Source organism: Molothrus aeneus, chromosome 12 (genome assembly GCF_037042795.1).
Source record: "Molothrus aeneus isolate 106 chromosome 12, BPBGC_Maene_1.0, whole genome shotgun sequence".
In the NCBI taxonomy this organism is placed as follows: Eukaryota; Metazoa; Chordata; class Aves; order Passeriformes; family Icteridae; genus Molothrus; species Molothrus aeneus.
This window is the reverse complement of record NC_089657.1, coordinates 15,216,781-15,244,352: the sequence shown is the minus strand read 5'-3', so window position 1 is coordinate 15,244,352 and position 27,572 is coordinate 15,216,781. Positions and strand designations below refer to the sequence as shown.

The 27,572-nt window shown below is 47.5% G+C and overlaps 1 protein-coding gene across 1 annotated transcript; it reads left to right on the top strand.

Annotated features, from left to right (window-relative positions):
- NT5DC2 (5'-nucleotidase domain containing 2) lies at positions 1-25,773 on the top strand. Its single transcript, XM_066557837.1, has 14 exons — positions 1-286; positions 7,303-7,487; positions 8,195-8,269; positions 10,043-10,098; positions 11,825-11,918; positions 15,472-15,600; positions 18,632-18,692; positions 18,944-19,046; positions 19,527-19,628; positions 20,841-20,922; positions 24,015-24,101; positions 24,523-24,663; positions 24,895-24,959; positions 25,427-25,773. Exons 1-14 carry the CDS (start codon positions 43-45, stop codon positions 25,686-25,688), a joined length of 1,686 nt encoding a protein of 561 aa, XP_066413934.1. The 5' UTR covers positions 1-42; the 3' UTR covers positions 25,689-25,773.
- The last annotated feature ends 1,799 nt before the right edge of the window (positions 25,774-27,572 follow it).

Here is a 27,572-nt window from a genome sequence, read left to right as displayed (position 1 = left end):
CCGGCTGTGTGCGGAGCGGCCTCGGCGGTGTGCGGCGGGGCTATGGCGGCGCTGGGTTCGGCGGCGCTGCGGAGAGGCGGCGGCGCGGCCCCCCGGCTCCTCGCCGTGGCTGTGTCCTGCCAGAGCTGCCGGCACAAAGCCACCGGGGACGGAGGGCACGGGCAGCCTCGAGAACAGCACCCGGCGGCCCCCGCCAGAGTCGGCGGCCAGCCCGTCCCGGCCGAGGGCGCCGACACCAAGACCTACCTGTGGGCCAGGTACCACGAGATGAAGAAGCTGGTCTATGGTAAGGGGCTGCCACGTTCTGCCTGGGCCGGCCTTTCCGTTCTTTTTTTTTCCCTCTCCTTTCTCCTCTTCGCATCTCGGTGCCTCTCCCCGCCCCGCAGCCCTGGGGATGTGCCCGTGCTGTGCAGATGCCGGGTCGGGAGCCCTTCTCCCTGGCGATGCCATCCACATCTTCCGTGGCACGCGGCTCTCTGGGATGGTTTTATTTCATTGAAATCTGGTCTCGATCTTCCTCTCCCCATTCGGGGTTTCCTTCTGTGCAGACTCCTCTATGCAGATTCCTCCGTCTGTCTGGACTCAGCGTTGCAGGACACGCAGGGTACATGGGACTTTTCATAACTAGCCATCGTCGGCATTGTCGTGGCAAATGATCTAAATGAAGGGCTTGTTGCCTTTTTCTCCAGTTTGCCTTGGCTGGCACACGGAATCGCGTTAGATTAGGACAAATAGATGGCGATGCTGAGCGAAGGGTGACGCGTCCAAGTCGCCACTGGCACAGGGGTGAGCCTGGAGAGCGCTGATGCTGCAGCTCCTGGGATGGGTCCTGGTCCTGAGCTCAGTTTGTGTTCCACATGTGTCACACCTTTTGATTGCGATTTTGCTTCTCTGACCAAGAAGCGACCTGGCTCTGTCGGGTACTTTGAAATCTTGCCAAGTGAGGCGAAAACTCAGACTGCTCACCAAGTCTGTTCGTGTGTAAAACAGGATTGTGGTCTTTTTGGCAGCAGCAGACCTCCACTGTATTAAACTCTCCTAAAATAGCTTTAATGACAGGAGGGCAGGAAACTTTTTCCTGTTGGTTTCTTGATTCTTGGAATGCTGAAGGTAAGCACTGCTGAGAGCTAGGAAGTGAGTTTGTGCCTGCTCTTACAGAACTCTGTTAGCTTTTGTTTACTTAAGGGTTTGGTTAAGGACAGCAGTCAGCCCTAGGCATCTGGAAGAACTTTCTCCCTGTTCTGAGATCGACAAGGTCTGTCATTCCTTCCTCCCCCATCTTCCAGTCCACTGGATTTGATATCAAATCTCGAGTCCTTCATGATGCACAAACCTAAAAGAATTGGCTGCTGATCCATTAGGTGCTCAGGCTGCTGCATTCCAGGATGGGAGCTCCTTTCCCAGCGCTGGTGAAGGCACTGCAGGATGCTGACGTAGGACTGGGGCTTTGGTAATACCCTCCGAGACTGAGTGTGGTTTTAGCCCCACTGCTTGAAAGAAATTCCAATTTGCAATGCTTATATTGCTGTTTGGACCTTGCTATCCTCAGAGGCATTATTTTCTTTTCCATAATGGGATTGAAGCCATAAATGCAGATGTGTGCTAATAGGCTGTGTCACGGTCTCTTGGCAGAATGCTTGGTTTGCTACGTGAGATTGTGAAGTTTGTGTTCACATAACTCTGTTGTGATGCAAGAGATGCAGTTTTTAATTGAGGTGGAGCAGTAATCCCCAGGAGTAAATGCCAAATGAAGTCAGGTGAAGTAGCCCAAGTGTTACAGAGCAGACTCTTCACAAACCTTCGGGAAGCCATCGGATATGTTGAATAAGGCCCTCGTTTGTTCAAAGAGTATTTCCCCAAACTAAAATTTCAAGACTGTGCTGTTATTCAGATCTTGTCGGGAAGAAACAGAGTTGGTCCAAGTTTTAATTGTTGCTTTGATGACTGAACAGTTGTGCAGAACGTGGCATCACTGTCTGTTCCTTTGGGCTTGGTTTCTAACTCTGCTGTGAAGGTGAATGTCTGTGCCTGGCTCCTCAGTATTGCCCAGCACTGAGTTTGGGCAGACTCCTGTGGTGCCTCCTTCTCCTTCCCCCTCTGAAATGCCACCTTTGTGCAGTCCCTTGTCCTGTGTTGTCAGTGGCTGTCACTGGTTTGGAGCGAGTCTCTGCCAGGAGAATTCATGGTGTGTGTTCAGCCCAGCCCTTGCTTAGCACCAGATCCATGGAGCACTGTTGCATTTCTGCACCATTAATGCTGAGTGAGTTGGACGGGTCAGGACGTCCAGGATGAGTTTCTGTGCAGTGGAGCTCAGTGGTGGTGCAGGTTTGGGGCCAGAGGAGAGGCACAAGGAGTTCTCAACTCTATAAAGACATCTGTGCTCTGCCAGGCTGGAGTGAATGATACAAATGACAGCACAAGGAAGCTGCACAGAGAATGCCTCTGAGGTAAAACTTCCTCTCACTGTTGACTCAAGAGAAACCATTCTCTTCATTATCCCCCTGCCTATTCCAACACTGACTCTTATGACCAAATTTCATTACCTGTAAAAACTTGAGGCTAAAAATTTGAGGCACTTGGTGTGCTTTTTCTTTTTCTTCTGCTGAAAGGAAAGGTACATTCACATTAGTCAGAGGGATGGAGTTGAGCAAGACTTGCTGTTTTCTGATCTGATAAATGTCAAGGAAGGCTGATAAGCCCTCTTGGTAAGCTTTGAAGTCCTGTGCTCTAGGAAACATCAGGACAGCCAAGACAGTGATGCTTTGGCTATAAGCAAGTGTTTGTTTTTTCATCAGTGTTCCAAATCTGTAAGCAGTGGCTACACTAACTCAGCTTTCCTAGAGAACTTTACAATATCTGCAAACTTCTTGCCTCTGCATGACAAGTTTGAGAATGGCTAAATGTGAGAACAGCCAGAACTGGAAGAGTGACCAGTTATGTAAACTTCTCAGTTTTGCTTTCTTGGATAGAACCCATTTTTTCTTGTGAAGAACTCTTGTAGCATTTCTCTGGTGCCTTTGTATATTTTAAAAGTGTAATTTTGGAATGAAATTATATTTTTAATATTGCTTTTAGTTAATGTCGATTTCATTGGCGGGAAATTCCAAAATATTTAGGTATAATCTAAATCCAAGGTCTTTTAACACGGTTCTTCTGAAATTAAGTGGTCTTTAGATAATATTTTTCTCTTCCTACCCTATCTGCTTTGGCTGTGGGAGTGCTTTGCAGGAAATGGCACAAAACAACACTTCAAAAGGATAAAGGAGTACTTGGAAGGGAGGAAAACTGGCAGTTTGTCTTTAGAAACTTACTGTGAACAAGGGAAACTTTGATTCATGAAGAATGTGGAGGATGATGGCCATCTGCTTCTCTGTACCCTTCTTTTCCCTGCTTGTCTTATGGAGAAATTAGTGCAGATGTCTGCAGGGTTGAACTCCTGGGAGTACAAAGGGTGCGAGAGATGCGGGTGAGTTGCCTTGTTTGTGTTTAATTCGTCACTAACATGCTGGATCTGAGGCTGAGAGAACAGGAGCGTTTCCTGCAGGATGCTCTTGGCACCCCGGAGCTCACAAAAGCAGGAGACGTGCTTGGCACCTCCTGCCCAGAGCGTTTTTCACGTCACAAGGGGCCAGATGGTGTCTCTAGTGTCTGCTCGCAGTTAATTACCTGCTTTTGTTTCCATCTCTGCTCTCCTGTTGGGGATTGAGGGTTATTGCTTTCTAACAATGTGGCTTATTGCCTGGGAGGAGACACCTGATTTAAGCAGCTGCCCAGGTTCTCACAGTGGGAAAATGAAGATGTTGTGTGTTTACTTTGCATTTACACCCAGGTGTAAGAGATCAAACAGGCTTTCTTGTGGTCTGCCTTTGCTGCTGAATTTCATCATGTGCCATGGACATGCAGCACTTCCCTAAAATCTGTCGGAGCTGCAAACAGGAGCCAATTGTGCAAGCAGGCAGATTCCTGGGACTGCATCCAGTGCAAGAGCAACTTTTTCCACACCGTCCTCCCATGTGCTCATGCTGCTTCTCCCTCAGATCAGACTTCCTGGGTGAAGTGCTGAGTAGGCAGTGACTAACTGATATTGTCTGCCTTTCTAGTTAGGACCCAGACAGAAAGAGTAGTTGGCATTATTCTTTTTTAATAACAAAAACTGGTCTTCAGTTTGTTTTGTGTGGTTGTTTTCTTTAATTTGTCGTATCTGTCCAGCAATTTGTTATGGTGTCTTGGCAAAGGAGAAAAGCAAAAGCTATCATTCTTGAAAAAATGGCATCTTCATGAGCTTCTGGTGGGTGTCTGTTTGTTTTGATTTGACAATTGCCAGGAAATCTGAGACAAAGATCCCTGGCAGATTACGTGCAGAGCAGCAGCGCCCAAGCCTGCAGCCCAGGAGTTGATAAGGATTGGTAACCACCCAGGAGGATATCTTTGAAAAACATACAAACAAAGCACCACAAAAAAGCAAACCAAAGCCCCAAACAAACACAATTAAACCAAGCTTCTTGAAGCCTGCCTCAGTAACCCTGAGGCATGTTTGGACTCTGGTATTGAAACTGATCTTGTGTGTGCTCCCTGGTTGTGTCTTTTCCCTGCTGTAGTTGGAACCTGCATGGAGACTGCATGAGTTTGAGGAGATGGAGACCTGCAGCTCTGTTGAGGAGGGTGCTGCAAAAGGACATTTACACTGAGACAAACATGCATCATGACTCTCTAGACTGAACCAGAGATTTCCTCCTTCTCAGAAGAGCAGTGACTTTGAAATTACTGTAAATTCAAGATGTAGGATGATGGGGTGGACAGAGCAAGCTGCAAGTTATGATTGATGTGGAATAGGAAACACAACAAGGAGATGTGTGGTGCTTGGGGAAGTGAACATAGGGAATGTTGTGTATGAGCCAGTGGGTATAAATCATTTTGGCTGGTGTGTGCATCCTTTTTCAGCCCTTAGGAGGTAAGAGAGAATATGCTGTGTGAGTGACAAAATATGAGTAGGGAAAAATGATCTGGGCTGTCAGTGGACAGCAGAGAGGCTCTGTACCTTTGAGGCTGGCAGGGAGGAGCATTGCTTCATTCACTGGGTCTAAATGTACTTCATAAGTTGTGCTGTGGCACAGTAACTGCTTATCACAGATAGGACTTGCTTGGTAAAGCTCAGACTGCTCTCTCCTTGTTACAAAATCCTACTGCTCCCTTAGTTTTTCCTGATATTTTTGCAAAAGTTGTGGCTAGCATGTGTGGTTGAATCTAGAAGATTCTCTTTTCTTCTGGGAAAAGAGAGGTGGGCTTCAGGCAATGGTATTTTGTGATGCTCTCAGGCTATCAAAATGTCTGGTCCTCCATGCATTAGCAAAAGGGGAATGTTGGAAGAGCTTGACCTCTCTGTAGGGACACTGTAGCAGCAAGTTGGGTGCATTTGGCATAAAAAGAAAAAAGTGCTTTAATAGAAGAGGAAAGCCCTGCACATTTCCCCTGAGATATGATTAAGGTTGTGTCATCATTTTTCTTGTGAGGGAGAAAAATAACACCCAGCAAATCCCAGTGTAAGCTTAGAAAAAGGTCTTTCCGCAAGTTGACTGGGGGTGAGGACAGGAAGTGGAACTCTGTTTATTTATGGTGCAAAGAGCATTCATGATGAAAGTATGAAAGTTGTGATATTCTGAATCCTATTTACATTTCCCATCTTTTAAAATCTCACTGGAAAGTACTTGGATTGCATCCTCTCTCCTAAGCCTCTTCCAGGAACTTTGCCACCAGCTGAGCCCTGACAGGGAGCTTTTGTTCCTGGTGTGTAGCCAGTAAGTCAGCCCTCCTGCCTTAACACACTGCTTTATTTTCTAGTGATTCCTTGCCACATGATCTGGTGAATTGTATTTGAAGGCCAAATGGAAATCAGTTAGGAGAGAAGGATGGGTATGTTTTGTAACAGTGATTTCTTTTTCCCCTGCAAAAGAAACATTTAGAAATATTTGAATCTATTTCTTTGGTTACCTCTCTGAATTAGAGCTCACAAAAGAACTTCAGCCTTTTGCCTAAATTCTGTTATAATTCCAGACAAAGTCTTTATTGGGAAGGGCTGGTATCTCTCTCTAATAATGTATTTTTTGTCCTAGACTCAGATGGAACTTGGTTTTATAGCAAGGAAGCAGTAAAGAACCAGGACAGGGGTCCTTGCTAAATGCCAAAAGTTAAGGTAGGAAAAGAAAAAATCCTACCCACTGATGCTGAGTAGGATCTGGAAAATGCCTGCTCTTTTGTCATTCAAAGAGAAAATTACCCATCTTTGAGGAGGGAGGAAATATCTCCTTCCCCTCTGTCCCCCAGTGTGGTTGTGACCAGGCAACCCACTACAAAGAACTATTTTTATTGCCCTTTCTTGCCAGGGACACTTCTCATGGAGCGGGAAGCCTGTGGGAAGATCTGTTCCTGCCTCTCCCATTGCAGTGCAGTGAAAGCTCCCCTCTCTGCTCTGGCTCTGGGAAGGGATCTCTATACAGGCAGTTTAGCTGCTTGGTCACTTAACCCCATTTTCTCAGTGGTCTGGGGAGCAAAGTGTTATTCCCAAGCACCTTGAGCAGTAACTCTGCTTTGCAGTGACCGAGCTGTGTCCACAGCTGTTTATCAGAGAAAAGCAGATCACTTGCTGCTATCAGCATTGCATGCTCCAGGAGCATAACTTACTGTGGGGTATTTTTTACATGTAGGTGTTTGTACTTCGGTTTTTCCTGCCAATTAATACAAAAATTTTAAAAGTCCTAATGGTATTTGCAGAATTTCTCTGTGAAGTCTGGTTGCCTCTGTGAGAAACAAAAAATGCCAGAAGACAAACCTCAAAATTTCAGATTTGGAGTAATCTAGACTTTTCCAAGAGCCTGTTTGCTTATGCAAGTCCTAAGTGAGTGGTGTGTGTTTTTCTGGTGATTTATCACAGCTGCCTTTCACATTGAAGCCTGCAGAAACTGCAGCTGCTCTGAGATAGAAATTTGACACTTCAAAACCTCGGGTCTGCTTTGCTTCATGTAGGCCAGAGACCAGGGGACATTGTTTTGCAGCTTCCTGACACAAAAGGTCGGTCTGGCTGTGCAGATGGTCAGAGAGCTTTATCTCCAGGTGCAGCCAGAGGTTTCACAGTGTGTTTTTTCATGGGGTGAGTGAGTGAACAAACGGCAGCAGCCTTCCACAGCAGCTTTGTGCTCTTTGCTGCTGCTGTGTGGCATTTCCAGCTGCTGTCAGGTCCAGAACAAAAAGTCTAAACTTCAGTGATGCTCTCAGTTTCTCTAACTTCTCCCCTTTCCCTTCTTTTAGATCTCCTTCCACCAGGAGTCTGCAATCTCCTCAACCCTGCTGCCATCTATGCTAACAATGAGATCAGCCTGGGAGATGTGGAGATCTATGGCTTTGACTATGATTACACATTAGCACAGTATTCTAATTTACTGCACTCCATGATTTTCAACACTGCCAGAGACATCCTAATAGAACAATTCAAGGTAATGAGGTGCTAAGCGTTTCTACTCAATTAAGCTTGCTGCTGTCTTTGCAATGCCCCAGACATGCTTGTGCAGGCATTGTGCACACGTGTCAGTTACTTGATTTACTGAGATAAACTTAACATTTCACAATCTTTGATTGCAGAATTAATTTCCTTTGAGATTATTTAACATGATGTACATTCCTGAGGTTTTATAAATGTGGAGTGGGAGACTTAGTGTAAAAAAGCCCAGGTCAGCTGTACTCAACTATGGAAATAATGCCTACAGGGTTGCTGGTTGGAGGTGCACATGGTGGCTAAACATAAGTCATGGGCCAACACTGAAACTGTGCAGGACTTGGAATGTGCTGGTGATGGGATGATGCCCTAGAGCATGTCCCAGAACAGATGATCTGTTTGCAATGGGTGACTGCTTATGCATTTTTTCTCATCCTGCCTTTCTGTTCAGAGTGCCGATCTTTGTCAAATATATGCAAAGATTACAAGAAGTGCTCTCACTGCCTCAGTGAATCTGAAGCTTTTTCACTACTGTCCCTTGCATGAGAAAAACTAGTTTGGGGTACCCTGATCCCTTTGTCTTACTCCATTCATCCACTTTCTTTGCTGAAGGGGCAAAATTAGGCAGGACTAAACGAGCTCAACAGGTGAAATTATTTTGTTGATTATCCAGTGCTTATGCTCTAATGATGCTGTTTGTTTTCCCAGTATCCAGAAGGGCTTGGGAAGTATGACTACATTCCAGGGTTTGCCATACGTGGACTTCACTATGATGTACAAAAGGTAAGCTGTACAAAGTTCACTCTCCTGGGCTTTGTTTTCCTCTGTTATGTTTTTAGTGGAAATACTTTATGCCATTGCTTACAATAACATCTGCCACCAAGTGACCAGTGAGTCTGTCTGTCTGGGCTTTTCACTGCTTGGGTTCTTCCCCAAAGAAAGATGTCTGTTGTGCCAGCCTGGCCTCCAGCAGAATGGGACATTCTAGCAAAGGCCTCTGGTAAACAGCCTTGCCAATTTAAAAGTCAATTCATTCCACACGCTAATTAATAGAAAACTGAGCTTGTTTATGTGATCATTTCTGTCTTTCAGGAAATTTAAACAACAAAACTCAGTCCTGCATCTACAAGTACTTGCCAGGAGCAGAGGCATAATGTCTTTCTCTAATAATAGAAATGACTTCTCAGGAGAATGCTTTAGGAAGCCTTCCCCACCCCCCACCCCGAATAATAGGACTGCCTGGAATAAGATCCAAGCTACTTGAGATGCATACTTCTTAAGAACACAGGCAGGCAGAGTGCAGGCATTAGCTTTAACCCTTTTCAGTGCTTTGGCCCGATTCCCTGATGCCCAGGGAATTTAGTAAATGTCATGCTGGCTGCTGCAGCCAGGCAGTCAGGTGGGAGCTCAGCACAAAAAGTTGCTTCACTGGAGTAGCTTTCTTGTATGTTGAGTTTGAGTGAACTCAGGGAAGCAGGCAGTGCAGGCTGGAGTGTGTGTGCTATCCTCCTGCAGGAGGGAAAACAGAGAATGAAGGGAAAAGCTATAGAGATTTTCTGTCTTTTGTCATAATTGTGGAGACAGCATGGCAGTAGACACTCATGCCTCTGGCCTTACAAAGCAAGAAGTAGATCTGTGGGAAACTGGAGGTTCTTTCTCTGTTTGAATCTTTGGCTGCTATATCTGAGAAACACGGGCGAGTGGCCTGGCCAAGCAAAGCACCCTTTGAGTGAGTGGAAAGTAGAGAAACCTCTTTCCTCAGGATCAGAGTTTGCAAAAAACACAGAAATCTGGGTTATGCCTGTCTAAGTACAACTTGCAGCATATTTGCCCGCACTCCTCACAGATTACTGGGAGCTCTGCCCACAGTGTAACAAGACGCACTGATATTGTATCCTGATGGAAGAAGTTCAATGCCACTTTCCTGGTGTGAGCTGTGGAGTGATGTGGGTTTAGTATGAGGCTGCTTTCCATCCTAAGGACTTGTGTTACAGCTTCAGAATGATGGATGGAGAAGGATGGCTCATGATTAGGGGAGTATCTGTTACCAGCCTGGTGTGCTCCTGAACATCTTTCCTTCAATGTCTACTGGGGAGAGCTCTGGTGTGAGGAAAATGGCTGAGTGCCACTGTGCTCTGAACCAAAACTTGCCCACTTAGTTCTGCTTAAGATAAAGGTGGGGGAAAATAGATCTGTGTGCACAAAGCTCCTTTGGAATGTATGTTTTCTTGAAGGGAGACAAGAACAGACTGTCTTGAGTCACAGAAATATTGTCCCTGTTTTTCAACTGCATCCCTGTCTACCAACTGGGGTGTAACAGACTTTGGCTCATAGAAGGATGGTCTTTTGCCAGAGAGGCCAATACAAAGTCACAGTATGAATAAGTGTGTCTAAAAGTAGCTAGAGAGTAAGTGCTGTCTAAAGTGCATAGAAGTGGGATGCTCATACTGAACTTTATTTTCTGAATGTCATTTGTGTGGAACTTTAAACTTGAATAAGGTTTCAGTGTATTAAAATAACTGAGTTCTAACAGTCAATATCTATCCCTTGTCACAGAGTCTCCTCATGAAGATTGATGCTTTCCATTATGTCCAGCTGGGGACTGCATATAGGTCTGTCAGTTCTAAAATCACTTTTTAAATGCTTATATATGCAAAAGTGGATTTCTACATCTCAGTGTATGTTCATGGCATATGTTGTTCTGCTTCTTTCGTGAGCAGAGCACAGTCTTGTCTGGCTCATCCTGTTTGCTCTTGCTTCAAATGCTTACCTGGCATATAATTGCAAGGAGTTATTTTCTCTCAAGCATTTCAAGCCAGGTGTGGGTGGGAAGACCTGGAGCTTTTTGTAATGGTTAATAGCACATCTGGTCACGTACACTGCCTGGTGTTTCAGCTGCAGCTACAGCATGGCTGGGTTAACACCTGAGAGCAAACAGAGCCCATAGGGAAGGGCTCTTCTGTATGTGCTTCACACATGGGCCTGTCTTTTTCAGGCAGGAGTTTGTCCCAGCACTGCTCTGCTGAGCCTTGCAGACTGATCTGGATGTGCAAATTACATCTTAAAGCAACATAGACATGCCAATAAATTAATAATGCATCAGAATCTGGGCTCACTTTAAGTCCCAGATTGTCCTATTTTTCCTTTAGTTCTCCAAAAAGAGCTGGGTATGCTTTGGAATAAGTGGCTGAAACAGTGCAGAGCAAATTTTTCTCCTACAAGTTGTGAGACTGGAGACTGATAAAACACCTTGCTCCAAAGAGGAGTAGTGAATTTATAAATATCAATAACAAATCTCCTGTAGTAATTTATAAATATCAATAGCAAATCTCCTGTAAATCCTATGTTGTATTTCCCGAGTATGGAACCCAATGTGTTTTTTTCCTTGATCTCTGCCCTTTTGCTGTTAAGCTTTAGTTACAGTAAACACTCTAAGAATATTAAGAAGGGAGTTTCATAAGCAGAGACAATTGGCTTCTTTGAGTGCCAGCTTGGGGGGTGAGGGGACCAGGGGTTTGTACTGCTCCATATTTTACTTCAACTTCATAAAGAGATTTTTAGTGAAAACACATTTTAATTTTTCTTTTCTCTAGTGTCCTTTGGTAACTATCTTTTTTGGGGTGTCCTTCTAAACTTTCCTTTGCTTTTGTGCAAAACTGAGGCAACATTTAACTTCTTAGATGCTGTGTCATAACTGAGTAGAAAAGGAGAAAGGGAAAGTTGCTGACTGCTTGAGCAAAGAGTCATCAAAATTGTGCAAGAGACAAGACCTGCAGCAGTCAGATAACCTGATGTTATGAACTACACAGATCAGCCATACTCCTGGTTTTGGTGTTTTTGAGAAAAACAGCCTTCTCTGTTGAATGGTTTTAGTCAAGATCTTGTTCTGTGTAGGAAAACTGAATAAGAAGGAAACGCTGTTTTCAGGAAGCCTTTTCCTACACCCTTTCATTAAAGGTGATGTATCTCATGGAAGCAACATCTCCAAAGCAAGTTAGTTTACCCAGTGCTGCCCAAGTCAGGTCGTGGGGCTGATTTGGTGGGGCAGTCCTGTCAGCAAATTGACAGCAGGCAGAGAGAAGCCTCTGGCTGGACTCTGCTGGAATTTGGATAAAGCCCCTCAATTAACTTGTAGGAGCAAAAGATGTATCTGAGGAATGTCTTGGGAAAGATTTTATGTGAATCTTTAGAGCTGTTGGCCTCTCTGCCGGTCTCTTTTGAGCAGGAGGAATTTTTGAGTTTTAGGAAAGAACCTGTTTGCCCTGTTCTGTTTTTCTCTACTGTTTGTAGCACTGCACAGACAGTGATTATTGACAAACTGCATTGTTTTGTGTCTAGAGGGCTCAAACCGGTGCCTGATGAAGAGGTGATCGAACTCTACGGTGGCACACAGCACATCCCCCTGTACCAGATGAGTGACTTCTATGGCAAGGTATTGTAAGCCCCCGCAGCTCTTTGAACAGCTTGGAACACAGAGGGAATTGTATGCACATGTAAATGACTGCAGCCTCCCTTGGAAAGGCTGGTCCCCAGTGAGCTGCAGTGTGTGTTTTTGTTCTAGTGGGAATATGCCCCAGAGGTTATTTAGCAGTTTAGCATCTGAAAGACATCTGCAAAGCATTTTTAAATACCAGGGCTATTGGCCTAGAGCTGAATGGCTTTGAAGACTGATAGGGAGATGTTCCTTGGCCAAATCTAGCTCCCAAGCTACCCCAGCAGCCTGCAGTGCCGTGTTTGCAGTGAGCTGTTGGGGAGGAGGTCTTGCAATGCCTTTCTCTCTTTGGTTTTGGGTAGGGTGTTTTTCCCTTCATGTTAAGGATCTCCCTCCACACTTCTTCAGAACGGCTTAGGGGATATTATTTATAAGGTTGTAGTCCATGAGTATAGGGATAGTAAAATACTGACATTCTGTCTGTAGGGGCTGTAAAAATCCTCTGGTTGCCTGAACCTAGAGGAAGTTAGGAGAGGTTTTTTTTCCTTGAGTGTCTCATGTGGCACAGTGGCCAAGCAGGATCTTTCACATCCCTTCTCCCAGAGCTGCTTTGTTTCTTGCCTCAGTTCTGGTGCCTTAGGGGAAGCTGCAAGGAGAAGGGCACACTTCCTCTGTAATACCCCTGTGAGTCTGCTCTGTGAAGTCTCCAGCAAGGTCACTGCTTGATTTTTCTCTTTCTCTCTTGGGAACAATTAATCTGACTGGTTGCTTTCTGGATAAGCATATACTCTGTTTATAGCTCAATGATGTTTCCAGCTTTGAAATAGGACATTTTTGTTTAGAATTTGATCTGTCTGTAAACTGCCCTCGACTGGCCTCCTCCTGTGCAACTCTCCTCACTCCTGCCAGACTTGAGCTGATTTCATTTTTCTTTTTAAGTAATTGTAAACATGAAACCTGCTTCAAGTTGTGGCTTTCTGTAGGATCAGGTGCTTATACTGAGGTGCCTTTCTGTGATTTGTATGTACCAGGTGCTTTCTTCTTTCCTGTAGTTGGAATTGAAAAATTTGGCTACAGAAGTAGAGATATCAGCTTAGTCTTTGTGAAGAGGTGAATCTTCTCTCCTAGTAATGTAATAGACTCCATGAGCTAATAGGTGCATCCCAAAGAGAACAAAAGTATTTACAATTAATAGCATTTGCATTCAGCAATGTCTGCTGTGCCACTGAGTGGGGCATATTTTCCTACATTAGTGAGGAAGATGAAAGAAGGGTTAAGATGACTGCTGGTGTGAACGGGTGCAGTGAAGTGGTGAGGAGTGAGCCTTTAGCAGGGGTCTTTGATTTGTTCTCCTCAGCCTGTCATGCTGATGTTGCTGATGAGCAACAGAAGAGTTGCTAACAGGTTACAAGAGAAGTGGGACTGATATGGCTGAAGTGTGTAAACACTTAAGTATTTACTTAAATACTTCAATAAATCCCTTAAGTGTTTTCCTGGATCTCTGTTAGCAGGAGTGTGTGGACAGCTGCCAGCATCCCAATACTTGCAGTAGGTGGGCACAGATCTTTCCCAAGGTTCAACACTGCAGCTGGTGTGGCTTTACATGTGATGGCCTGTAATGAAGGTGGAGATCTCAAGGGAGTTGTAGAAAAAGCACATGTAAGATTCTGAAAGCACAGTCCAGTTTTTGTCACAACTCCTGTCACTATGTCTGCCTAAGGAAGTCAAGGCCATTAAAGGGAATTGGGAGAGGTTGGACTTGCCCTGTAGAAAAATGACACAAGGCACAAAAATGAAATCAGAGTTGACAAGGTAAATCTTTGCTGTTAACGCTGAACATTTACCTGTCTGCTCTGTACTTCAGGTATTGAGAGGTAGGACAGGTCATTGCTCTGCTGCACTCTGCTAAATCCCACACCTAGTTATTTCAGTAGGAACTGCCTGGCTTTGTCCCTCTTGCTTCTTTCCCAGAATCTCTGAACAGGAAAATAAGATGGAGGCTGTTTACAGAAACTTTGGGTTTGCTATGGGAGAAAAATTCCCTTAGCAACCAGACATCAAAATGGACAGAAGTGTTGGAAGGAGTCAGTGAGTATCCTAAACAGCACCACCATGTGTGGTATGTGGCCCTTTGTGCCCTTTGTGTTGTTTTCTGCTGTAGGTGAAATTGTCCTGTGCTAGGTGGATGGAAATTATATAACCCTCAGCACACCAATATAGCTTTTGGTTGCAGCATTTTTTGGTAAATACACCTCAAGCAAAATGCTGTTTGTTATTCCTTTGCCCTTTTGACCCCAATTTGTATTGCCCCAGGTGTTGCCTTTAGACAAGGCTGGTCTCCTGCCACCATTTCCCAGCCAGACTAAATGGCAGATGTTCTCTTGTTACACATCCTGGCATGACAGGGCCACATTTGTCACTAGGTAGCAGGAGCCCCATCAGCTTCCATCATCTGCACCTTCTGTGGTTTTCTGGATGCTGCTTTCATGTCTGTCTTTCACACAGCTCTAATAAACACTTACTTTCTGAAGTGGGCCAGCACCATCCTACAGTGTTGCAACTTCATGGCTATGAGTCCTGGATTGCTCAAAGCTCATCACAGACATGATGGAACTGGATTGCCAGGGCACTGCTGGTGACCAGGTTCATGAGGAGGTCTGTGTGCTTCCCAAGCTACTTCCAATATATGGGACCTTAGTAATTGACCCATTCTGGTCTGGAACTTTACCAATGGAAAATGAAAAAATTGATCCTAGCTTCATCTTGCAAGGGAGACTCCCTGCAGTCCTCTGCACAGGTGGTATCTGCAGAAGAAATAAAGTTTGTTTTACTGGAAAGCCCCTCTGGGGCCAAAGTTGGCTCTTGGCCTGCTGATAGGTTTGTGATTGATAGGCAATAACAACAGCAAATGTGTGTGAGAGCTGCAGCTCTGCCTAATGCAAGGGGAGTTATTCCTTGGGCAGGATGTAATTGTCCATTTCCACTTGACTGCTGGTGGGCTGGAGTTCTTTTTCCTGTGGGCTTTCTCCAGTGACACACAGGCACTGACAAATGGCTTGTTGGAGTGATTCTTACATTGCCTCGTGAAATCTCACTGGAACCTGGTTTGAGCAGCTTGGTGCCCTGTGTAGCCTGGTTAATATGAGCAATGTGGCATCTTCAGCAAGGCCCTTGTCTGCTGATATAGCAGAGCATTGTCTGTTGGCACCTGTATTAATGCCAAGAGTCCAGGTGGGAAGCAGAGGTTGAAATAAAAATATCTGGGATCAACTCCCTACTTCCTCCATCTTCACCATATGGTATTAATGATGCTGGGTTTGTAAAGATTTATGTGAAGGAGACACCTCTCTCTCTTCAATGTTGGTGTTTGGGTTGAGAAGAAGAGAGAGCTGCTTGCTGAGTGACTGGGATTTCCCACACTAGTGTTTTTCTTTTTATTAGCCTGGAATATATTTCAGATGATGCTGGGTGATACAAATTTGTTTGTTGGCTTTACTGTTTTTTCCCCAGTATTTTTGGTCTAATGCCTCCTTTTCATTTTTTTGCTTTCCAGGGTCCATCACTTAAGCAGTTTATGGACATTTTTTCTCTTCCTGAAATGACACTGCTCTCTTCAGTCATTGATTACTTCATCACTCATGGCATTGAGTTTGACCAGGTGCATCTCTACAAAGACATATCTGTAAGTGAAATGTCAACTGCCCCACAGCTCACACCACATCAGAACTGTGAGTTCTGCAGCAGCCAAACCCAAGGGGTTTGCAGTGGCCAGCCTGATATGACAGCTCTGTTGTCCCTTTAGATCAAAGCCTTACCAGGGAATATTCAAAGCTGTGTTTTCAGAACATGTTTGGGCTCTGTCTGTACTACAGAGCTGGTGGTCCTGGTGTATCTCGTGTAGGAGTGCCTAGGCTGCTTAGGCTGAAGGTCCCTCCATGGGAAATATCACAAAGCTTCTGTAAATGTTTTCTGGTTCTGCTTAAATTGTTTTCCTTAATATCTCATTTGTCAAAGAGAAAAGCTGTGTACCAAACAGTTTGCTTTATACAGTGATGTAAAACACCTGTCCTGGCTTGCTCTGAGAATCCTGCACCCCTTGCAGCTGCAGAGTAGTTTGATCCTTTGGGTGACTGTAGTCTGATCTAGTGGTGACTGTAGCTTTCATGTGTCGTTTACTCCAAGGTGTTAAGTGGCACTTGAAAGGGCTCTGTGGGATTATCAGCTTTGTTAGTTAGTGCTGTAGACAAGATGTAAGTACTTGAGATGGCTGCTCTGGTGACTTATGCTGACAGACAACACATTTTCCTTATTGCACTCCTTTTTCCATGGAGAAGGGTTTTGATTGGTACCTTGTGGGAATCTTAGGTTCCCCCACTGGCTGTTCAGTTCTGGGAGGGACATGGGGCTCCAAGGGGAAATGGGGCTGTGCTGCTGCTTTGTGATAAGGATCCACCTGTCAGCTGTGTGTCCTGACCTTCTGTTGGTGCTTGATAGGAACCTGCCAGCCCATTTCCCGTAAGACCTTAACATGTTTCAGGGGTATTGGGTGTTGGTTTTTCTCTTGGGGTGAGGAAAATGTGAAGAGGGGATACAGCTGACTCCTGAGGCCTTTTGTGAAGAGTATCTTCTGAGAGATCAAAGTATCTTTTTTTGCGATCAAATGGATGTGTTCCTAATTGAAATCTTGAGAGCAGGGGGATGGTTGCCACAGCTGATACGTGTCTAATGCTGGGCAACTGGTGGGGTCCAGCCCTCAGACTCCTGAGTGCTAATCCTGGCTTTCTCCTTTTGGAGGAGAATGTGGTCATCCCTGAGGAACAACTAAAGTAGGCGAAGAAGAGAGCTATGGCAGAAAATCTGTGGCAATGCCCGAAATCTATATTGAAACTAGGGACCATCATGTGCTCTCACCAGAAGAGTTCTTGCTTTCTTCCTGTACAATGAGGATAAACAAACATTTTTGCAAAACTTATCCCTTTGCAGTACCCAAGTTCAAGTGCAAAGAAATGCTTTGTGAACAGGAGCACAGAGATCCTCCAGTGCCTGCAGAGGACTTCAGAGCCCAGCTGTGAGGAGAGCACTGGCTTAGCCTGACACCCTGCTGTAACTCCTGGTGGTACTGCTGATGCAGCCTGTGTGGTTGGGAGCAGGCTAAGTGCTACAGGCACTGCACTGAGTCAAAAGGGCAGACCTTGGGGTATGGTAAAGGCTGAAGCTGACATGTAATTAAAGTAGTCCTGTCACACCAGTTTGGTCACTTCATATTTGAGAGTAACAATGTACAGGTTACCCTGCTTCCCCTTGGAGGCATTTTTTCGATGCCTACCAAGGCTCCAAGATTTTACCTGCAGAAATATTATAGTTTTCCTTTTTCTTTTCTTCTTTTGTTTTTTGGATGAGTTTAGGGAAAGAGCACACTGAAATTTTTCTTCTCTGCAAAGATAGCTTTGACACAAGTCCAAAGTTCTGCTTGCTTTTAGTGACAGTGCTAGCTAAGAGAAAGCTATTTTCTTGTCAGAGGTCCTGCCCTCTTTTCAGATTCCTTCCAATAAGGCATTGAGATGTGACCTCTGCCTTTTTGCCCTTCAAATCCACATGGTACAAAGAAGCTCTTAAAACTCCATTTTGAAGTGGTTATGCCTCCACCTTCATCATCCCCTTTTAAGTTGTAAATTGTGGTTCTCTCCACAATGCTCTGAAGGAAATTTTTTGGGGGTCATGAGGAGGTTTTCCCAGCACTGCCATGAGAGCAGTTGACTGTGTGGCAAGTGTCACTGTAGTGATGTCAGTGGTGAGTGTGGGACTCAGTCTGAAAGGGCAGCTCCTGAAGGGGCACACACAGTGTAATAGGAATTTAAGGGTCCTGGGGAAAGGCAGCAATTGTTTACCTGTGAGAATTGTCAGGGATGAAAATGGTGCTGTTCAAACAAGCATGTGCAAGCACTGCAAACTGTGTGGCTGCTCTGGAAATGGTTTTGTGGGTCTGGCATATCTTGCTGGATGGAGCCTTGTGCAGAATCTCAGTTGGATGTGTCTAAAGCTGTGCTATATCTTGGCTTCTGGCCTGGAAAATAGAGGATATTTGGATGCCCTTGACAACATCTGTTTTAACTTGCCTCCCTCCCAGCTGTGTTTTGTGCCAGCCTGCTAGTGGGAGGTTCTGCTCTGCCTGTGCACACTGGTCACCCAGGGCTAGGAGCTGTGGCCCTCTTGGCTTGTGGGGAGCACTTGGGATCACAGGTGCTCTCCTCTGCTGCTGTTCACCCTGTCCTCACTCCTGTTCTTTGGGTCACACCTGGCAGAGCTCCCACAGGCACAGGGGGAAGAAAAGCCACCTGGTGTCTGAGACAGTGCAGTGTTGGGACAGTAAAGGGTGCTGCAGCGGCACAGTCCTTATTGCCTTGGAACAAGTGGGGTAACATGTGCTCATTTCCAAGAGCAGGGAGGAACTTGTGCTTCCACAGATAAGTTTTGAGGTTTTCCCTCTTACACTGCATCAGCTGAGCCAGCCATCCTGTTCTTCTTTAGGGATCTTGGTGAACCTTGCTGGGCAGGCTCTGCTGCTTTGCAGTGATGGAGCTTTTGTTCATTCAGCAAGGAGGGGATGTGTCATTACTGCCTTGGTCCTAGTGGTGGCAGTAGGTTTGCATGCTGGGAAACAGGAATGCCATGTTGTAAAACTGAAACATTTTCCCCCCTGCTCTTTTCTTTAGGATGCAATTAGAGATGTTCATGTGAAAGGAGTGATGTACAAATGGATTGAAAAAGATATGGGTGAGTTAAATAGCGCTCTGGTGCCAAATTCACTTGTCACTTCCTCAGTCTTTCTCTTTAGGTAGAACTGATGGGGATGAGGAAGGCCACTTTGTCACCATGGTGGTTCATTGCCTGCCTGAGGTGGATCTAACTCAGACCTTTTGCATCTGTAGTGGTATAGGGGCTAGGTTGGGTTGGATTTATAGAAATGTGGTCATGACTTATGCCAAAGTGTTCTGATGGATGCTGTGTGTTTCATTCTGATACAGAGCAGTACATCCTGCACGGGGATGAAATCTATGCCGTGCTAAACCGCCTGGTGAACCACAAGAAGAAGCTGTTCCTCATCACAAACAGTCCCTTTAGCTTTGTGTGAGTACCATTACTGCTCATCAGTGGGTCACCATTGCACAGCAAGAGCTGTGCAGGGCACTCCCTCCTCTGAGCACCTGGAGTTTGTATGGGACAGGGTTTTGTAGCAGTAGTCATGGAGCTCTCTGGGAACTGTTTGTGGTGAATGTTGCACCCAAGTGAGCATTGATCTCACTTTTTGGAGAAGTTACAAGGCTGTGGCTGGCCACAACATTAGAGAGCTGACACTGCCTCTGGCAGTGTTTGATGTATCACAGACTTCCCTGGGCTTCCAGTGGTGCAGAAGAAAGTGTGTGACAGCTTGAAACAAAGCACAGCATCAATACTTCATACAATGAGACAGCCTCGGGGGGTTCACAAATCTGTTTTCTTCTCTGTTACTGAAATAAGAGTGAATTTAGGGCATATTGTTATAAAGATGCAGTGTTGGGTGAAAAAAGAGTACTGGGTCTGTTAATTTTTCTGTTCCTTTGCCCCTAGGGACAAAGGAATGAAGCACATGGTTGGCAAGAACTGGCGGGACTTATTCGACATGGTCATCGTGCAGGCGGACAAGCCCAACTTCTTCACGGACCGGCGCAAGTACGTGTGCAGGGCAGCCCTGCCTGGGCCTGGGCCCCCTCCCTGCAGGGAGCTGCTCCTCTGGCCTGCCAGAAAGCACTGGCTTGCTAAGCATAGTCTGGCTCCAGGAGGTATTCAGCCTTCTCTCAGACACTCTCTGAGGAGGCCAGAATTGACCAGTCTGGGAGCAAGTGGATAGAATGTGTAGAGCCAAGCAGAAAACGTGTTTCTAAAATTGACATGAGAGATGGCCATTTCTTGTCCTGAGAATGTGACAAAATCTTTCCTTTTCCTCTTCCCCACAGCAAGTATCTGTGTGGTTTGTTTTTAGAGGTTTTTTGGGATCTTGTTTGTATTGGATACATGTTTGGGAACTGGCAGTTCTGGAAGCCTTTGTATGTGGCAGCTGAGTTTTGTGGTCAGTTAGGAGCTGCCAATAGACAGGCTGCTGTCCTTACTTTGCTCTTTGGCTTCTTTGCTTTGGGTACTTGTCTGCTTAGTTAGGGGATTGGTCTGTTCTTTCCTTTGTATTTTCCTCCCTCACTACCCAGACCATTGGCATATGCTGGAGTAAACCTATGGAATGGCTTTATAAGCAGTGCTGGCCTGGTAAAGGTTTTTTCATGGGCTGCAGGTGACATGCTTTACAGGCACAGCTTGGAGCTATGATGATCCGGCCCTCTTGGAAATAAAACCTATGGCTGCCTGGTGCCTTAGATCCACTCGTGGAGTGGAGAATGTCATGGCAAGCCCTCAGGAAAAACAAGAGACAGCTCAGTTCACCTGGTGAACTCAGCATGGGGACTGCCTTCCATTCTCTCTGCAGACTTGCTTTATCCTATTAGGACATTCCATGGTCTCTGTTGGGCTGGGGCATAGCCAGGTTGGAAGAGCACACAAAGTGTTTCATGGCAAAGCCTTCTTGGCCTTGGCATTTCAGAAGGAGTTATTATGGATATTTTCTTCCTCTCTGTATGTGAAAGCAAGAAGAATTGTTAGGGATTTTGACAAGAAATGGTTACAGTCAATGGAAGCATTTTGGAAAGGTATTTCCCTTTCATACTTTTTCTTCCCCTGAGAAAACTGCAGAAGGCCCAGAAGGTCACATAGAACTCATATAGAGCTTTTATTTTAAGTTGTTACATAGGCAAACAAGTTTTGTGATTCAAATGTTGCTGGGTAACAATCACCAAAAATCAAAAGAAGTTGACATCTCCCCCCATTTTTTCCCAGACCTTTTAGAAAACTGGATGATAAAGGTTCACTGCAGTGGGACAAAATAAACCAGCTGGAGAAGGGAAAGATCTACAAAGAGGTAAAGTGAATGGGTGCAAGCAGGAGTCTGAAAGGGTGGGGACTTATAGCACCCTTGCAGTTTTGGAAATCACTGGAAAAACAGGACAATCTGCTTGGTCAGGGTGAGGGGAAATGATGGGTTCTGCTGTAGGACACTTGTTCGTGGTTGGTGTTTGAAAGGTAGAACGCAGAAGTCCTTGAAAAGAGCACCTGTGTAGGTAGAGAGTGTTTGTAAGAAGACACTCTCTGGGCTGTGCTGGCTGTGGGCAGTGGGAAGTGCCCTGTCCCCAGGAGCTCTCACTGGCCTGGTAGGACATTGTCCCCCAGAATGCCTCCAGCATGGGCTTGGCACTAGGAAAGGACAGGGACAAGTGGGAAAAGGCAGAGCAGGGCCAGGTAACTTAAGGTGTGGGGTACTTGCTTTTCTGCCCAGGGGAGCCTGTGCTGAGTTACCTCTGCCAGGCTGGGTTGTCCCTGCTGCTGCCCTGCTTGTGTGAGATGGGGTGGTAGGCAAGCATCCCCTGGATGAGTGGGAGGGGCCAGTGAATGTCCCCTGCCCCCGTGTACAATGAAACCTTCACCCTCGGAGCTCTGCTCTGACATGGTCCAGCATGGCCAGCTGGGCACTCTTCCCTCAGCTCTGCTGATTGTCCTGGCCCTGAAACTCTTGTCCTGGAGGGGCTCCCAAGAGTGTGGTAGTTGAGGCTAAAAAGGCACAACTCTCTGAAACCTGTTGTGCATGCAAAGACCTTCCACACCTCACTCCAAATTGTTCTCCATAAAGTTGGAAAAGGTAGACTTGTGTAGAATAAAGAAATAAGGAATAAAGAAACAAGGGTGATCCAATAGGGTACAAAGCATCAAAGAGACTACAAAGCCTGGCTCCTGACTCTCCCCTTCTGGAAGGACCAGCATGTCCAAAGATGAGCTGCAGCTCTGGTGAGCTTGCTGCCCTGGCTGTTGTCCTTGCAGCTGGTCTGTCCCCTGAGACAAGTTGCCTCTGGCTTTAGGACGGTTTGTTCTTGGTTATTTGAGCTGTCCAATCCCACGGGAAGAAACTGTTAGTGAGATTTCGGTCAATTAGCTGGGACCTGACCCCTTGGAGCAGAGTAGGTCATGTCCTTGAGTAGTGCTGTTGGGAAACCTCTGTCTGGTGGGTCTGCCAAAGTGCTGGGCTGGTGTCCCATCCTCTGCCAAGAGCTCTGAGCTGGGAACATGCAAGCAGAGCTCATTCCCAGTGGGTTAGCAGCTCCCTCAGGAGAAAGGGCACACCTCACCCATGGAGTTCATTGCTGCATTAAATCCTGCCCTTGACCCACCTACGTCTTGTGGCCACAGGTTGCTCACCCAAGTGAATGGTGCACTGAGAAAGGGAAAATATGAGGGAGGAAGGTGGGCTGGGTAGGATTTTGGGCTCCTGTCCAGTTCTTCCCCACTGTCATGTTTATCTGACTGCATTAAGGGTGTTGCCTAGCTGTGGTTCTTAGGGTGTAATAGAGTGTGTATCCTGGTTGTAGCCCTCCCTGTCTCCAGGATTTTTGGTTCCTTGGAGTGTCACAATATGCTTCTTTCTGACAAGTGTTACTGGTCACGGACTTAGCTGTGCTGGGGATGTTGCCAGAGGCGGCCTCTGAGCTGTTCCTGTCTCCTGAAGCAGGGCTGGATGGTAGTTTTTTCCTGTGGGTATCCCATGAATGGGACCTCAGGGATTGGTGTTTTTCCCTAGGGACTGGGAAGTTGAAGTGATGCCCTCTAGTCCCTCTGTTCCAATAGATGTGGTGTTTTCTGTACATGCCAAGTTTGTACTCCCTTCCCTCTGCAGATGTGTGATCTTGGGGGAAAGGAGGGCAGGACTTGGAGATGTCAGAACAGGTCTGTGGCTCCATGGAGCTCCAAGCACAAGTTTCCTGGCTGTTGAGTCCATTGCTGTTTGAGGTGACTGGAGCACAGCAAGAGGACTCTGCTCCTTGCAAGCCTGTGCTCCATTTCCTTCTCTGCCAGTGGCTTCTGAGCAGGCCTCATGTGAGCAGCAGCAACATTGTGTCCAAGAAGTGCAGAGGCTGCCTGGTCCTGTTTCTGTGCTGTTAAGGGAAGTCTGCTCAGCTCCAGGGATGCTGCAGGAACAGAAGGCCCAGCGCCCTGGTCCTGGGCAGCCTTAGCTGTGCATTCAGCAAGCTGCCAGTGGCTGCTGGGGGGCTGCCTTGTGTTTGGGGCTTTCTGGCCAGGCTGCTGCTGGTGGCTGGGGGTGCTGCTCCCTCCTGCCACTGGAGACTGGCCAGAGGGATTGCTGCTGAGTGCCTCATAGGTTCACACTGGCTGCTTGTGCTGGTCTGCTGGCATTGATGGGGCCATTTCCTTTCCTAGTGGGTTTTGTTTTCATGACTCATGTGCAAAACTTGTGTGGAGATGGAAGGGTAGTCCCTGAAGTGCCTTCTGTGCATGTGTGGATGTTTGGAAAACCTTGAAAGCTGCTTGGTGCTGTGCTTTAGCTGGTGCTTTGGGGTTTGGTTTGTTTTACTCAGCTGTGAATCTGTGCAAGCTGCCTGGCTCTTTGGCTTGGTTAAACAATTCCTGTGGACATGTGGGTGTTGTTAATCTTTGGGATTGGGATGGTGGTCAGGGATGTAGAACAGCTCCTGACACCAGAAGCCTTGCCTGGCAGTGCTCACCTTCCCTCTAGTGCACCCTGTGATGTGAAATCCTTATCACCTGAGACCAACAACTTCTAAACCAGGGGTTCTTTCTGCCCATCCTCAGGCTTTTCTAATTTAGGCATTTCTTGGCCTCTAAACTGCCTCCTTTTGTTGCCTTTTTAGACCGTGTTGTCTTCTTGACTTGCTGTGCCCTAGACCACAGAACTTGCCCTGAATTCCCTGTTTGCAAAAACTCTTTGGAAGAGTTTTTGCCTTTTTTAAGGCTAGAGAAAAAGCTGAGGGATGTACAGGGAATTGTCACATGGGAAGAAAGTGAAGTGAGGTGGGGAAGGACAGAAAGCTCTGGGTGTAGATGGTGGGGCAGCACATGGGGTTGACACCCCATGTGAGTGCTCACACCTACCTGTGGTAAGGTGGCCTGTACCCACGTTTCACTCTGTGCTCCTGTCACTTGCAGGGCAACCTCTTTGATTTCCTGAGGCTGACAGGCTGGCGTGGATCCAAAGTGCTCTACTTTGGGGACCATCTGTACAGTGACCTTGCGGTGAGTGAAATGTCCGTGCCCTCCAGTGGGGTGGGGGCAGTCCCACGTGGCTGCTGGGGCTGGAGATAAGGCAGGGCCTGCTCCGAGTGCTCAGGGCTGTGCTGGGTGTCCTCCCCACAACAGGACACACAGCCTTCCCCACTGCTGTCAGACAGAGGCAAGCACTGGAGAAAAGGCTCCTGAAGTACCTTCTGTGGGTAAAGTGTGAATTTGAGAGCAGTTTGTATTGATCCCACCTTTCTAGGTGCTTCATGCAACTGATTCTAGTGACCAGGAAATGGTTGTTATTGGCACAGGCCATGGATGGCTGTCCCCTGAGAGTGAGAAATGGGAACAAACCCAGTCTTCTAGGAAGCAGGGTTGTGTTTGGCTTTCAGTCTTTATGTTGAATCCTTGGTTGTTTTTTCACCCTGACCTCCAGGACCTCATGCTGCGTCATGGCTGGAGGACTGGAGCCATCGTTCCTGAACTGGAGACCGAGATCCGGATCATAAACACGGAGCAGTACATGCACTCCCTGACCTGGCAGCAGGCTCTGACAGGGCTGCTGGAGAGAATGCAGGTACACAGCTCCTGGCTGAGCAGGACAGGTTATATGCTGCCTTCTGAGCCTGAATTTTGGGTTTAGCATGGGGATGAGGAGATGTACCATCTTGCCCGGTTCTCAAAAATATCTCATCCTCCTCCTGGTGCAGTGGGCTCTGGGTTTGTGAGTTACAGTGGAAATTGCAGGGAGCTGAGGTATGGCCTGCAGGACTGATGGATGTGATGCTTTCTACTGTTGTCTTTGCAGATGTATCAGGATGCAGAGTCTAAGCAAGTATTGCTGGAGTGGATGAAGGAACGACAGGAGATCAGGTGAGCGTTTTCCCCCCTCACTTGTGATGTCTCTTGGGGGCTCCCAGGCCCTGTTTTGTTACCTGCTTTGGGGACAATGCTGCTGCAGCTGCTGGACTCTGGTCCTGCCTGGTGTCACTTGCCTCTGGGTGGGGGCCATGCAGCAGTGCAGTGCTGCAGCCTGGGAGGTTGGACTGGTTTGAAGGCAGGGTGGGAAAGGGGAGTGCTGGGAGGGGCTGGTGGGCTGTCTGCTACTGCAGCTGCCACAGCTCCTGCCACTGCCCATAACAGGTGGACTAAGAGTGCATTGAATATTCATCAGTGTCACTGCACAGGGACTGGCCTGGACTGGCCTGCACCACAGCCTCGGGAGGGCGTACTTGGGGTGATCCCCTGATGCCCAGGGAGTGGAGTGGCCGCGGGCTAAGAGAGTGGGAAGAATCTGTGACCACAGTTTTAGCTACAGAGCACCATCTCTTTCTTCTCAGGTCTCTGACGAAGAACCTGTTCAACCCCCAGTTTGGAAGCATCTTCCGCACCTTCCACAACCCCACGTACTTCTCCCGCCGGCTGGTGCGCTTCTCTGATATCTACATGGCTTCCATCAGCTGCCTGCTCAACTACGACGTGAATTTCACCTTCTACCCCCGGCGCACCCCTCTGCAGCACGAGGCGCCGCTCTGGATGGATCAGCTCTGCACGGGCTGCATGAAAACCCCCTTCCTGGAGGAGATGGTGCACATCCGGTGAAGGGCAGGTACTGCAGGCAGCAGCAGCGGGGCCGGCCCCGGGCCGGCAGCACCTCTGTCTACCACTAAAGGGCGTTTGACACTTGCGTGTGTGTGTAGATGGTGTGTTTATTTCCTCCCTTCGCTGGCCCCGTCCCTTTCCCTGAAGTGCACTGCAGGCTGCACAGAGGATGGGTGCTTGTGCGGGGAGTCCTCTCTAGGAGTAGGTGAGGTGGAAGGGCCAATGCTGGTAGTGGGACACTGCCCCTCCCTGCTCTGAGCCCAGACATGGAGCTCCACATCTCCAGTGCTTGGTGACAACAACCCATGGGAGGTGTGACAAGGTGTGTCAGGTCTATAGCTGCCCCCATAGCCTGGGACTGCAGCGTGGGTGACTCTGGAGATGGACAGGGAGGGTCAGGGCTGCCAGCTGGGCAACCACTCAAGCCCATCAGTGAGTGCATCACATGACAAAGCAGCAGCAGCATATCCTGTCCAGCTCCCCACCAGACTGGTCTGTGCAGCTGGGGACTCTGTTGGGTCACTGGGCAGGATGTGCAAGCCTTGGGTGTGGGAGTAGGTCACAGGGTCTCAGAGTTACTGGCTGGGGATGTGGCTGCATTTTGAGAAAGCTTAAGGCTGTGCACTGTTGGTATTTTGGGGTTTGGTGCCATGTGACATCAATACTTTGGCAGTTGATGTGGTGTGCTCTGCTGTGAGCTGCAGAGGGATGTGTTCAGCCCTGCAGGGAAGGTGCAGGGCTGGCAGCAGAGGTGGTCACCTTCATCTCTGTTCACTGAGATGTGGCCTAAGGTGGCTGGAGGGGCAGGTGAGGATGTCTGGGGAGGGGGCGAGTGTGAAGTGCTGTGGGGAGCATGGCCAGACAAAGCCCTGTGGTGCCTCCTCAGCAGGTGGAAGAGCAAAGAGATGCTAATAGTGATGCCAGAGTCTATAGGAGTGGACAAAGGTGACAGGCAGGAGGCCCAGGAAGGCGAGAGCTGGTTTAGGATGTGCGGTGCAGAAAGTGGGCTCTGCACTGGCTCAGGGCCTTGCTGGGCCTGTCCAGGCTTAGATTGTCCCAGGGCCATGCAGGGTGTTGGGGAGGGGCAGAGGACAGGTGGGGTGGAAAGGGGGTGTGGGGAGTTTGTGCCACTGTGATACTGGTTGGCCCTAAGAGCCAGGAGGATCTCATGCCCTCAGAAAGCTGGTTGGTGTGGGGGAAGTGATGACTGTAGGATGAAGGGGTGGCAATACTGATTGCCTTGGTCCTCCTCCTCCTCCCCTCACTGCTGCACCACTTGCAGATGGCAACAAGGGTGACAGTGCCAGCTTGCTCAGGGACAGTCGGTGTTGAGGTGACAGAGGAGAGAGGGGACAGAAGAAGGAGGGCCTGTCAGTGAGCAGGCACAGAGGAGGTGAGTGAGTGACTGCAGAGTGGGTAAGGGCTGTGGGTTTGGAGGGAGCTGGGCACTAGGGGTGTGTGAGCACTGGGCTGTGCTGATGGCTGTAGGGGCTGGGCGTGTCAGTGTGGGGGCAGCTGAGGGAGAGAAACCAGGGCAGTGTCGAGGACCCTGTGCCAGGACCTGTGACTCAGAGAAAGGTGCTGCGTGTGTCAGCAACCCTCAGTGAGTCACACACACACACACACACTCACACTCTTCTCCTACCTGTTCCTCCCCAGTGCTGTGCCAGGCTGGCCTGTCAGTCTGTCACTTGTGTGTCACTGCCTTGTCTTTGTGCCATGTGCCAGCCTATCTCACACTTTCAAGATGCCTTGTGCTCAACTCAGTGGCTTGGACAATCTGTTAACGTGGCTGCTCTAATCAAACACCTGTAGTAGGTGCATGTGGCATTGTCTTTGTGCTGTGTGTAGCTCAATAAACGTCTGCAGCATGTGTCACTAACT